The 13000-nt window shown below is 51.8% G+C and overlaps 1 protein-coding gene across 6 annotated transcripts in view; it reads left to right on the top strand.

The window, feature by feature from the left end:
• TRIO (trio Rho guanine nucleotide exchange factor) overlaps positions 1 to 13000 on the top strand; it is a 304156-nt gene that overhangs the window by 222273 nt on the left and 68883 nt on the right. For 5 of the 6 annotated variants that reach the window (XM_079791309.1, XM_079791308.1, XM_079791311.1 and 2 more), the window contains exon 34: positions 8937 to 9180. In XM_079791309.1, coding sequence (XP_079647435.1) covers positions 8937 to 9180 — 244 coding nt within the window. Of the gene's footprint in view, positions 1 to 8936; positions 9181 to 10911; positions 12411 to 13000 lie in introns of those variants that run through there. The other variant, XM_079791313.1, reaches the window with a different exon arrangement.

Genomic DNA, 13000 nt, shown 5'->3' with positions numbered 1-13000 from the left:
ACCCTTATCTCATTGGTCCCGAGTGTGTCCCGAGAGGTAGGGAGGAGCGTGCTGAGCCAGCCTGGGCGGTGAGGAAGTGGCAGAGGCCAGCTGACCCGCCGGCCACCCAGCACGGGAGCGCTAACGCCAGAAACGGAATGTGGGTTTAATTACCCGTCTGTATCGAGACCTCTTTATTTCACACTAGAGCCGAATATGAAGCAACTATTTTTTAGCATAAAAAGTAGCATTTTAAAACTTTTTAGAAAACATGGATCCAAACACAGGCTGCCATAGAACAGAGCATCTTGGGGTCAAGATGAAAATAAATCAAGATGCGGTGTGTATGGGGAGCTGCCCGAGCCAGCAGGGGCCGGGGTGAGCTCTGCTGGACCTGAGGGGGTCCGTTGTCATTGAGTGCATGAGAAATTCAGTGGAGCCTGATACTTGGCATGAACTGTCCAGAGCTCATTATAATAGGGACATGTGAATCACATATTTGGAAGTATAATGGTTTCAGTTCCTCTTACTACAGCAATCGCACTGTGCTGGGGACCTGAGGTTTCATGTAGCTTAAAAAATCAACCGGCGTTCTCTGTGAAGTGACCTTCTGCACCACAGGAACTGGCTGGGTTTACGGAAAGTGCAGTGTTGAGATAGTGTATAAAGCGGCTAATGCCAGTCCATCTTCGAATGTGACTGACTCACGTGTTTGAGAAAGGAAACTTGCCTCCAGCCTCCGTAGGGACTGGCGCCTCCCTCACCCAGCCTGCATCCCTGAGCACATGGCACAGCAGGAGCGCGGGGAGCCCTGGCTCTTTGCTCAGCCCTCTCCCCTCTGGCCGAGGGTGCCCGAAGCAACAGGGCACCTTTGCCCAGAGGAGGCGCTCACCTCACTGCCGGCCATGCCCAGTCTCCCAGGACCCCGTGTAGGGTTGCCCCACGCAGGCATGAAATTGAGTCATTTAATTCAGAGCCTTTCTACAGGGTGACACCTCGTTTTAATCTCCTCAGGCAGAATACTCTGGACACCGTTAGCCTCCTCTGCTCAGAGTGTAATCGTTCAGTTATAAGGTTGATGGGATATCGTAGGCCCCTCGCTCTTGTTTATCACAGTTAGCCTGTGGTAAACGGGGTCTCATCCCTCCTTTCACTTAAAGTCACAGAGCCTGTCAGCAAGTTAAGTCAGGCCTTACTGTCGCTCCTCAGAGCATTTAACATCCAATAGCTGGTGGCTAAGAACAGGAAGCACTCACCAGCTCGGCCTCGGCTTCGCAGCAGCTGATGGCCTTGGGCAAGTCACTTCACCTCTCTGTGCCTCCTTTCCTCATCTGTAAACGGGGATAATGTTACCTCACAGGCTCTGAGCATCACTAGTAAAAGTGTGTGATGGGTTTAGAATCTCGTCCAGCATGTACTGGGCACTGAATAAACATTAGCAGTTGCTGTGTCTTCACTTTAAAAATTGCTCCCTCCTCCCTCTGCATGGGCTGTTGGCACCGGTACTGGCATTGCAGATTCCTGTCCGTACCGGCCTCTCCCTCCTCTTATTTGGGCACTCCTGATGGCAGGGCGTTCAGAAGCCAGTTTTGTTCGTTAGGAGCTCGAAGCTGTCCTAAGGATAAACTGATCAGCCTTAGTGCCTGGACTTAACTCATTTTGGTGCCTCAACAACAAAATACTGGCCACGTATTTATTGAAAGGGCAGTCACTGAAGAAGAGATTAAAACTTTAAGCAAACGTTTGATTAAAACATTTTTCAAGCTACACCTTTGATCCTGCCGAATCGGCTCCATTGTGGCCACAGGCATGTAAAATGACTTCATACTATTCACAAGGTAGCTACATTCATTCACAAATTCCTGTGGATCACCCCATGTGCCAGCCAGGACAGGTGCTCCAGCCAGAACAGGTGCTCCAGCCAGGAGAGGTGCTCCAGCACAGGACAGGTGCTCCAGCACAGGACAGGTGCCCCTGCCAGGACAGGTGCTCCAGCCAGGACAGGTACTCCAGCCAGGACAGGTGCTCCAGCCAGGACTAGTGCTCCAGCCAGGACAGGTGCTCCAGCTAGGACAGGTGCTCCAGCCAGGACAGGTGCTCCAGCACAGGACAGGTGCTCCAGCCAGGACAGGTGCTCCAGCCAGAACAGGTGCTCCAGCACAGGACAGGTGCTCCAGCACAGGACAGGTGCTCCAGCCAGAACAGGTGCTCCAGCCAGAACAGATGCTCTAGCACAGGACAGGTGCTCCAGCACAGGACAGGTGCTCCAGCACAGGACAGGTGCTCCAGCCAGGACAGGTGCTCCAGCACAGGACAGGTGCTCCAGCACAGGACAGGTGCTCCAGCACAGGACAGGTGCTCCAGCCAGGACAGGTGCTCCAGGACAGGACAGGTGCTCCAGCCAGGACAGGTGCTCCAGCACAGGACAGGTGCTCCAGCCAGGACAGGTGCTCCAGCCAGGACAGGTGCTCCAGCACAGGACAGGTGCTCCAGCACAGGACAGGTGCTCCAGCCAGGATAGGTGCTCCAGCCAGGACAGGTGCTCCAGCCAGGACAGGTGCTCCAGCACAGGACAGGTGCTCCAGCACAGGACAGGTGCTCCAGCCAGGACAGGTGCTCCAGGACAGGACAGGTGCTCCAGCCAGGACAGGTGCTCCAGCACAGGACAGGTGCTCCAGCCAGGACAGGTGCTCCAGCCAGAACAGGTGCTCCAGCCAGGACAGGTGCTCTAGCACAGGACAGCTGCTCCAGCACAGGACAGGTGCTCTAGCACAGGACAGGTGCTCCAGGACAGGACAGGTGCTCCAGCCAGGACAGGTGCTCCAGCTCAGGAATGAACAGAAGACAGCCCCTCCACCCCCTGGCAGCCAGGTGATGGACTGCACCTGGTGTTAGGTTTCCCCTTTGGCTAATCTTTGTTTTCTGTTTTCTAAGTGACTGTGGGTTTTTGTAATTTTTAACCGGTTTTTAAGTGCTCTCATAAAACCACAAAATGAATGTAATCTTTGATAATCATAGGTACTCAATCAGAAAAACAAAATCTCTCATGCTAAAGTAGAATGCCTCAACTAAAAAAAAAAAAAGATGATTATTTTTAAATACGAAGGTTGGGCAGACATGTAACAACGTGTTTATAAGAATACTGGCACATTGAGAACTGTTTTGAATGTAAATTTTATACCACTGACCAGAGTTACTGTTGATTCAGACTTGAGGCCAGTGGTTTATTCCAGCTGTCCTTCTCGTGGGGAGGGCCCAGCCAGCTGGTTAACTGGCTCTCAAATCTTAATTCTTCAGATCCGTGTCCCTTTGTTACAGACAGAAAGACATTTCAGGTTAACTTCTCTGGGTAGAAGATTGTCATGCTCATTCGGGAAATGAAGGAAATGGATTTCTTTGGGTTAAATTGTCCTAAGGAGTTTTTTGTTTTCCGGGGCTTGGTGCCATCGGGAGCCAGGGGGTTCAACTGCCTCCTTCTCCCGGCCCTCATTCCTTTTCTGCAGAAAAGCCTGAGTACCTGCCGGGCACGGGCGGCGCTGCTCTGTCGGGCGTTCAGAGTGAGGGACGTGCAGCCACGCACGCTGCTGTGACCCTCGAAGCCTGGTGCATAATGGCCAAGCTCTCTGATTTGCTGAACTCTTCACATTTGACGTTTGCCTTTTTAGTTGTAGCTTTTCAGTTTAACGTCCTTGCATCTCATTTTCCATTCCACCTCCTGTGTATCAGTCAAGAAAGCCTTCCAAGAATTGTTTTCATGTCAGAAAACCAATGTGGGATCGATCGCCTTGGTAAAGATAGAGGAGTAATGTCCCTAAATGCCATACTCACTACGTATTTTCTGGATAAAATATTGGGAATGGTAAGTTTCTGCTTTTGAAAACATCTTTCTGACGGATTTTTTTTTGTGGGGGGGCGGTATTAAAAAACATAAAATGTATCCCCTTAACTGTTTTTCAGTTCTCACAGATTTCTTCATGTACCTCCAATATGTGAGAGATGATCAAAGTCATCCCCTTTGAAACACAGCGACTGATTTTGGTGAACACTTCTGTGAACCTGGCCTTCGGGTTCGGGGAGGAGAGGGCTGCTACTAAGCCCGAGCCTCCATGACGTTGCCCAAGGAGAGTGTGGGCGGGCGAGACCAGGCCGGGCAACTCACTTCCTTGGAGTGTCGTTCTGGCCCCTAATGGTTGCCTTTCCCTTGTAACCGTCGCCAGTAATGGAGGTGTCTCCCTAACCCCCTTAACCACACAACACTCTCCGGTCTTCTGTTCACTGTGAAACCCCCACGAAACCGTAGGCCTTTGTGAGGTTTCTGAAGGACTGACTGTATTGGGCTGTAAGATGTGATTGTTCACAAGAATTGATGCACTTTGTTCTTTAGGGAAAATGGCTTTTATTAGACCACATTCCTCCTTTCCTTTTGAATTGCTCTCAGAAAATTGGCCAGATACCCACCTGCAGTCGATCTGGGGTTCCCGGAGTAGATCACTTGCAGAGCGGGCTGCGGCATCGCCAGGCCGTCGGAAAGGCCCTCTTCCTCTGGCAGAACTGGCCCGGAGCTCCTGGGGCTTGGCCATTCCAACCAGGTGTTTGCCGTTGTCTCCTGAGAACTCTGTGTTCTTATAATGTAAAGCTGCCTCATGGTGTTTTGTCTCTAGCACAGGACAGGGAGGGGCGCTTGAGGAGCGATGGGGTCAGAAACCCCCTCCGAGGGTCTGTTGGAGTCACTTCCATTGACTGGGTTCACTTGGTTCCTCCAGGAAACATACAGCAGAACTCTCCTTTGTGTGCTGATTGTTGAAGGCTCACGTGCCTGAGGCCAAAGATGAGTATTTCATTCTTTTGTGTGAAACACAGCAACGTGTTCACTTTCAGCCATTCTGGAGGGGATTCAGGCAAAGGGACCGGGGTTTGATTCTGCAGATAGTCTGTGCATCTGAGTCACTGGCGTTCCCCGTGGCAGCCGCGTAAAGGGACACAGGGTGGTCGAGAGGAGCTTTGGTGCTGTCCCTGGTCCGGTTAAGGCCATTTTACTGTTGTACTTTTTAGTCACCACATTGACTTTTTTAAAGGTGAAAGCAGAAAGATATTTTTTTCAAAATCTGTCTTCTTGTATGACTGTCACAGGTGTTAATTTGAGTCATGGAAATTGAGATTTTTATAACTTTAGTTTAGTTTCCTAAACTAAATGCATGTATGTGGTTGTGAGCCCATGATCGAAGTCCATAAAATACAAAAAGGAAAGAAGATACTTTAACAACTTTCACAAGGCATGGTTGGAAAGGAAAAGTGAATTTTAACTAGATAAATGGAATGGCAACTCAGCATAGCAATGAAGTTGGGTCACTGAGGGTAGGAATGTCATTGAAAGCAAATAAGACCTCAGCCAAACTTAATGATGTAGAATATATTATCTGACCTTTTTCTAACTTGTTTTTTGTATAAACTCCAAAGAGTTACTTTAACAAAAGGGGAAAAAATGTGTTGTTTTTTAAACTGCAAACCTGGTTTTAAAGAGAGGTTTTATAATCAGAAGTTTAAAATGTTCAAATGTGAACATTGAGACAGAAATCCACAGATGTCTTTTCTCTGAACTAGAAAACATCCACTTAATCCTCCCCTTAAAGATTCATGCAGGATTCTTATGGAAAAACCCATTGATTCTGAGGGGCAAAGCCGAGAAGATTAAATACATATATATATTTAATGACGATATATATGTATATATATTTAATGACGATTTTAGCACTGTTTGCAAACAGTCTTCTGGTACTAAATTTTGTTCATAAGTTCCCTAAAGCCTTTGAAAAGGAATTTTAACTCAGTATGCAATTCTTCGTCGGAACAGGCTTGACTTTTATTTCTCATGCTCTGTCAAGTACACAGATGTTTCCAATAGTTTTTGATTACTCTGTGAGGGGCTAAAAAAACCAGTGCCAGAAATAAGGTTTAGCTTAATTTTCCTTGGGCAGCCCCCTTCTCCCTTCCCACCCTCCCCCCACCCGCTGATGGCTCCATGTGGCTTTGAGCACTCTGGAAAATTAATGAGACGCGGGGTGAAACCGGCCCGGGACTAGTGATGAGGTGCTGTGTCTCCAGGTGGCGTTTCCCAGGGCTGGGGGTGGACCAGTGACGGGTCAGCGTGACAGGCCTGTCTGAGGGGCGCTGGGCAGGGTCCGTGGGACGTGCAGGTCCTGTGGGGCCTCGGCAGGCGGGACCCCCTCTCCAGCTAGTTCAAGGGTCACGCTTTCCCTGGAACTGGGAACATTCCTCCTTTTCGCTACAGGGATTAACCACTTCCAGCACGTGGGCTTTACAGGAAATCACTTCTCCGGCCTGGCCTCCGCCTTTCCCTTCTACCATTAGGTCCTTGGTTGTTCGCAGAGAAATGTGTAAGGTCTGCACGGTTTTCCCACAGAGCAATTTGCAACATGTAGAAGGCGATTAAACATTTGTGGAGAACTCCCTTTGTGGCCTAGCAAAGACGATTCATTGTGTCCATATCTGTGCTTTATTAGGGAGAGTTTGTTTTGCGTTGGTTTCTGTGGTTGTCCAATGGACATGTGTTTCTTATTCTCAATATCTAAACTTTCTCTTGAAAGACAGGCTGTTGGACCAGAAGGGAATGAATAGCGCGGGGCAGGACAGGGGCTGGCGGGCGCAGTCTTCGGCCTGGCTGGGGCCCAAGCACTCTGCCAGCTGTGAGCCTGCGCCGGGGGTCGGTTCCCAGTGGACTGTGCCCGGTGGCCTCCCTGGACAAGCATCTCCCCCACAGGAGGCCCCCCATTCCTTGCTCCACTTCCGCCGCCCAGCCATCCCCTCTTCTGTCCTTCGCCTTCTCTGTGCTGATGTCCTTGGGAAGACTGGGCAGGTCTTGGGTTAAACACGGCAGATTTAGCTCCTAAAGTCACAGAGGAAAACTGTGCTTCGTTTTGGTTTTCCAAATGCAGTGCCTTCTTCCTCCCCTCGCCCACCCTCCCCGTTGATCCCTTCTAGCCCGCCCCCTCCCCCCACCCCAGGCCTTCACCACACTGTAGTCTGTGTCCATGGGTTATGCATATATGCATACAAGTTCCTGGGTTGGTCTCCACCCACCCACCACGTGAGCACATGTGTGACTGCTTGCTGGAGGCGGGGCGCTGTGCAGGCAGGCTTTAGGAGACCATCGGCTGCTTCCTTGCACAAACCCTGTGCCTGCCGTGGTTGGCCGGGGGCTCAGCCGTGGCTGAGACAGGCCCAGTCTCCCAGCCACGGACAGAACATGGACAGTTCACAGAAGAGTGACACACATAACCCAAGACATGACTCGTTTCAGAATCGAGTCATAATTTGCTTATTTAAAAAATGCTAAGGATGGTAGATACAGAAGTGACGTCTCAGAGATTGATGGGAAGCTCTAAGCAGCAGGGGTAGTGGGGGACAGTGAACGTGGGGCCCCTCTCAAGGAGGACACGGTCGCTGGGCTGGGAGGCGCGTGAGGGGACACCGCTGACCTGTGCCAGGTGGGCCGGGCTGGGCGGGAACCGGATCCCGTGCTGAGGAATGTGAGCCGAGGCTCGTGAATAAGGAGGCGTGTTGGAGTGGCAGGCTCACGTGTTAAAGTGGGACCTGGCATGGCCGGGCAGGCGAGCCTGGGGCCCACCTGGGAGGCACTGCAGGGGGCCAGCGAGTGAGCGGTGTGGGCGTGCAGAGGAAGGCGGCAGCGGGAAGCCATCCTGGAGTCCGTGTGATGGCATCTGGAGAGGGAAAGAGTGTGAGAGCTTAGCAGCTCGGGTGACTGATGGCGAGAACGCGACCCAAAGGGAACACGAGAGAAGCAGACTGGGGCCGGGGTGGGGGAATAATGCCCTCGACCACGTGTTTTGGAGGGAGGCGGGAAACAGCAGGGGGGTGCCTGCTCAGAAGTAATCGGCATAGAGTGGGGTTCAGGACCCCACACAGGTGAATAGTGAACAGACAGGCGTGGCCTCCCGGCTGCCTGGGTTAAGGCCCAGAGGGGAGAGTCCAAGGATGGGAACTGGTCACGGTGGAGGGGCGTTAGTGAGCCTGGATGTGAGCTGTCCCCAAGGAGCGGACAGTCTGAAGGAGACATGGGCAGAGGTCACGGGAGGTGAAGGGTCATGGGAAGGCCATGCACCTGCTTCCCACGTGAGATCCTGGTGGTGGTGTGGTGATGGAGTGTGTGTTGTGCTTCGCGGGGCCTGGGAGTCGGACAGAAAATGGGAGTGAGCTCAGTGAGAGGAGAGAAGGGAAGGAATTTCAGAAGAAAATGCGTGGCATGTGGGAAATGAGCCAGGGCCCCCAGGGCACATGGAAGCTGGCGGTGGGAAGAGGGCCTGCAAAGGGTTTGGGGCAGGCGGCAGGGCATCCGGAACGCCCACTAGGAGTGTCCGGAGGGTTTTGAAGAGAGAAAGGCTGCCTGCCCTGGTTTGGGATCTAGAGCCCCATCCTCTTCCGGTCTCCCTGCCACATGTAGGAGAGCCCACAGGCTGACAGGACGCCGAGCGCCCAGGCACCAGATTGGGAACAAACTTCCCGTTTTATCACCACATGTCACAGTAATCCCCCCAGTGGCCTTCAGACACAATGTTGATTAGTTGTCCGAAGCTAAAAAATCAGTATATAGCACTTACTGAGAAGAATAATGTCTTGGATGCGTGTGAAACATCAGGTCAGATTCTTACAGGGAAACACCCAGGAAACCATGATCATACGTTAGAACACCATGATCATACGTTAGAACATGGCGCAGTGAATGACCGTCACGTGGTTCCGAGGGAGAATTAGGGACCGTGAAACAGGAGAGCTGCCCCTCAGGTGGTTCCTGCTGTTACTGACCCAGCGGCGGGGCGGGCGGGGGGGGGGGAGGGGGGAGCGGGGGTCGAGTTCCCGGAGGTTCACAGCCTGCGGGAGTCCGTGTCCCGGCTCGCTGACCGGTCCCTCTCCCTCCCCAGCTCTCCGGCGGCTGCGAGCTGACGGTGGTGATCCACGACTTCACCGCCTGCAACAGCACCGAGCTGACCATCCGCCGCGGCCAGACCGTGGAGGTGCTGGAGCGGCCCCACGACAAGCCCGACTGGTGCCTGGTGCGGACCACCGACCGGTCCCCCGCGGCCGAAGGCCTGGTGCCCTGCGGCTCGCTGTGCATCGCGCACTCGCGGAGCAGCATGGAGATGGAGGGCATCTTCAACCACAAAGGTAGGACCCGCGGCCCGGATGGCGGTGCCCATGGGCGTGGCACCGGCGCTTCTGTCCCCACTTCCGTGCAGCCGAGTCGTAGGTAGGACTCCCTGTGCCGTGCTTCAGGCCGTTATCACGGGGTCTCTGGGCCGTTCTACTCCCTCGGGAGCTGAGGTGGAAATGACGATTGCCCCGCTACTCAGAAGTGAGGAGCGATCGCCTCCTTTCCCACGGCCATGTAACAAGATTCCAGTTTAGGGAAGGAGGGGGTTGTTCCTTTGGGGCCAGTGTCACCTGTAAATGGGGAGCACAGAGAAGGCACTGTTCTCAGGCAGGCGATGTGAAACAGCGTCTCCTTATCAGGTTTTCACGCTCTGGGCTCTTTATTTTGTTTGTGTGAAATCCCAGAAAGTCAAGCATGCAGGCCCTGGGAGGTTAACCGTGCCATCTTTATAGCTTTGCAAAGTGTCTTAGGACAGCCTTCACACACACACACACACACACACACACACACACACACACCCAGCTGCCTGCACAGAGAGGGCGTGGAGCTGGCCCCGAGAGAGGCTGGCGAGTCGGGCAGAGCTTGGCGTGAGAGCTCTGCGGCTGCGACAGTGACGAGCGAGGACGCGGCTTCGGAAAGGAGCACTTTTATTTTTTATTTTTTACAATATATTTGTATTGATTTCAAAGAGGTGGGGAGAGGGAGAGAGAGATAGAAACATCAATGATGAGAAAAAATCACTGGTCGGCTGCCTCCTGCACACCCCACACTGGGGTTCAAGCCAGCAACCCAGGAAATCGAACCATGACCTCCTGGTTCATAGGTCGACCAACGCTCAACCACTGAGCCACGCTGGCAGGGCAAAAGGAGCACTTTTAACCGAAATAACAAGAGCATTTGAACAAAACAGCACTTCACATTATTCAGCGACTCCTTTATTTATTTTTCGATTATAGTCGACATTCGGTATTACTTTGTATTAGTTTCAGGTGCACCTGCGGTGGCTCCTGTGTACCTCGCGGGTAACTAGCAGGACTTCTTTCCCAGGGCGTCTCGGTGGATCAGAAACAGGCTTCCAGGGAGGGTGGGTCTGCTTCTCCTGCGCGTCCCCGTGGAAGAGCTGGTGGTGCTCGAAAGGGGAGTACTCAGTGACAGTGGGGTTGTCTGTGTCAGTGACCCAAGCAGCAGCATCACCTGCTTTCTGCAGGGCACATGCAGAGAGGCATCCTTTGACGGCATTTGCTGTTTGTAAGGGTCAGACAGGGACCCATCGTTAGTCTTCAGGTGGTCCTTCCATTGTGCTGGACAGTGTGGCGGTTGAGCTGCTCTGGGTTGAGGTGATCTGCAGGTGTAAAGTACACACCGGGTTCCAAAACCCAGTCGGAGAAAAGAATGTATAACTATTTCATATCCGTTACGTGTTGAAATGATAATGTATTTCATAGAGCGGGTTAAAAACAATGTGTTATTCAAATTAATGCCACCTGTTTCTTTTTTCATTTTCGTTACGGCTACTAGAAAAATTTAAACTGTATATGAACTTGCACTGTATTTCTGTTGGACCGTGCTGGTTTAACCTTTCATCTTAGTGAAAAGCTAATTTGAGACTTCAAGCCCTTTTTAAGAAAAGTCGGTCTGTAGCTTCTAAAACAGTGCAGGATGGGTAGAGTTTAAGTTTGCTTTGACCCATATCATGCCACCGTCTTCACTTTCCTGCACTATTGGCAAATGGCCGATTTTTCTAGATTTGGAGCCAACACAGTTTGTTTTCCCTTCCTAAGAGGAGATCCCTGCAGTCCGCCCTGCGCAGTTCCCGCTCTGCTAATTTTGGAGCATTCCCGGTGCTTCCTCCGTGTGTCATCTGTGTCCTCTTTCCACACATCATGACCTGCCCTGCTCCATCCTCTGGCCGTGGAGGTCCGTCACGGCCTTGAGCGACATGGAGCTGCCTCTGGAGTGACAGGCCCAGTCCTGTTCCAGACCCTCGGGCCTGCCTAGGACCTTCCTGTCGCCTCAGGAAGAAACGAGAAGAATTCAGTCTTTATTTCTTCAGGGACCCAGTGGAAAAGACGGAATGTTCAGAGTCTGACCAAATGCCAAGGTGTCTGCTTTCCTTTCCGGCAAAGCTGTCCGTGAGTCTAGAGAAGGACGGAGGTCAAGTGCAGACTGGGCTGGGCTGCCCGCTAGCCCACTGCCAGAGTGTCTCCCAAGTTGCATAACACATTCAAACCCTTGGATCTGAGTTGAAAATAAAGCCCAACTTTTCTTTCGAAGCGGATCAGTTCCGCAGAGGAGCCTGGAGCACTGTGCATGCTGCAGACACGGGCTCTGGAAGACTGCGCTCGCAGGGGCCTTCCCGTGGGGCGTTCTTCACTTCCGGGGGCTCCAGTTGCAGGCCAGCCGGGAGGAGAGACCTGTATTTATCTCACTTGGTTTGGCCTGGAAGCTTCTTACGGATGTTGGGTTTTTTGCTTGTTTTGAGTTCAGGTGCCAGTTCCCGGAGCCCCTTTTCTCTGATAGTCTGCGCCAGTCTTGGAAAGTTCCTCCTTGACCCTCACGAACCCACAAACCCCTATCTTCCCAGGAAGGTGTTTCTTCATGGAGTACAACCTGTTGGGAAGGAACAGCCAGTCAGTAGGTAGGGACTCATTCCTTACCGTTCTCTCCTTCTTTCCCCCATTTTTTTCCCATAATGCCAGGAAACACGACTCTCCGTCCTTCCCCTGCAGTGTTGGGACGTAGGCACTCGGCCTGGGGAAAGAAGGCCAGATTGACTTCCTAGATGTGTGTGTGCTGGGCCGCTGGTGCCTGTCACTCACATGGGGCTGCTTACCCAGCATCCCATTTTGAGCCCCTTTTCATTGGGGGAGCCACGCTGGGCATGAGGATACCGCTGTAAGGAGTTGAGCGTGCCCCTTCTCTCACAGGACTTGATGTTCATCACCCTATAGGTCTCCTGTGTCCGACAAGCAAGTGGGCTTGCCTTTCACACACTTCAAAACTCGTGTACAGCCCTGGCTGGGGTAGCTCAGTTGGCTGGGCAGCGTCCTGTGCACCTAAAGGGTGCTGGTTGGATTCCTGGTCAGGGCACATGCCCGGGTTGCAGACTCGATCCCCCGTAGGGGGCGTGCAGGAGGCAGCCGATCGATGTTATGTGCTTGCTTTGATGTTTCTCTCTTCTCCCTTCCTCTCTAAAAATCAATAAACTGTTCTCTAAATAAATAAATAAGACTCCTGTACATTAGGGAACTGTCATTATGGATTTGTTTCTAGTCACCCACTGATAATCTCTAAAGATAATCTCTTAAATGTGTTTGGTTCTTCCTGCTCTGACCTTCCAGGCCGGAAGAAAGAGCACATATACTATCTCCAATTCCAGGGTTTTCTCAGCCTTATTGCCTCAGTATTTTCTTACAACGCCCTGCTCCAAACAACTTATATTTCCATAAATTTCAAATATAAAAAACATGGCTATTAAGGTCAGATGTCTATTTCCTTGATCGTGAATAGATATTTTCAGAATGGTAATGTGACCGTGAATATAAATTCTCAAATCAGCCAAGAAGCACCCGTCCTCACAGGGAGTGCTGCCAGGTCCCAGGGTGCGTTTGCAGCGTGGCTAGACGCGGACATCTGTGGGACAGGACGCATGTGTGGACTTTGTGAGCGCTACTTTTCTTTTATCGGCTCTATGTTCCTGGGTGATGTGGGGAGAGGATACAGATATAACTTCTTTGATATGAACAAGAAATGTCATTGTACGATTTGCTTTTTAAGAAGTTATTTTTAACTAGACTGAAACTAGACTCCAGTGTGAACATTAGACTGAAAAAC

The sequence above is a fragment of the Cnephaeus nilssonii genome (assembly GCF_951640355.1).
Source record: "Cnephaeus nilssonii genome assembly, chromosome: 2".
NCBI lineage: Eukaryota > Metazoa > Chordata > Mammalia > Chiroptera > Vespertilionidae > Cnephaeus > Cnephaeus nilssonii.
Note: the sequence above shows the minus strand (reverse complement) of the source record. Positions and strands in the feature narration are given on the sequence as shown.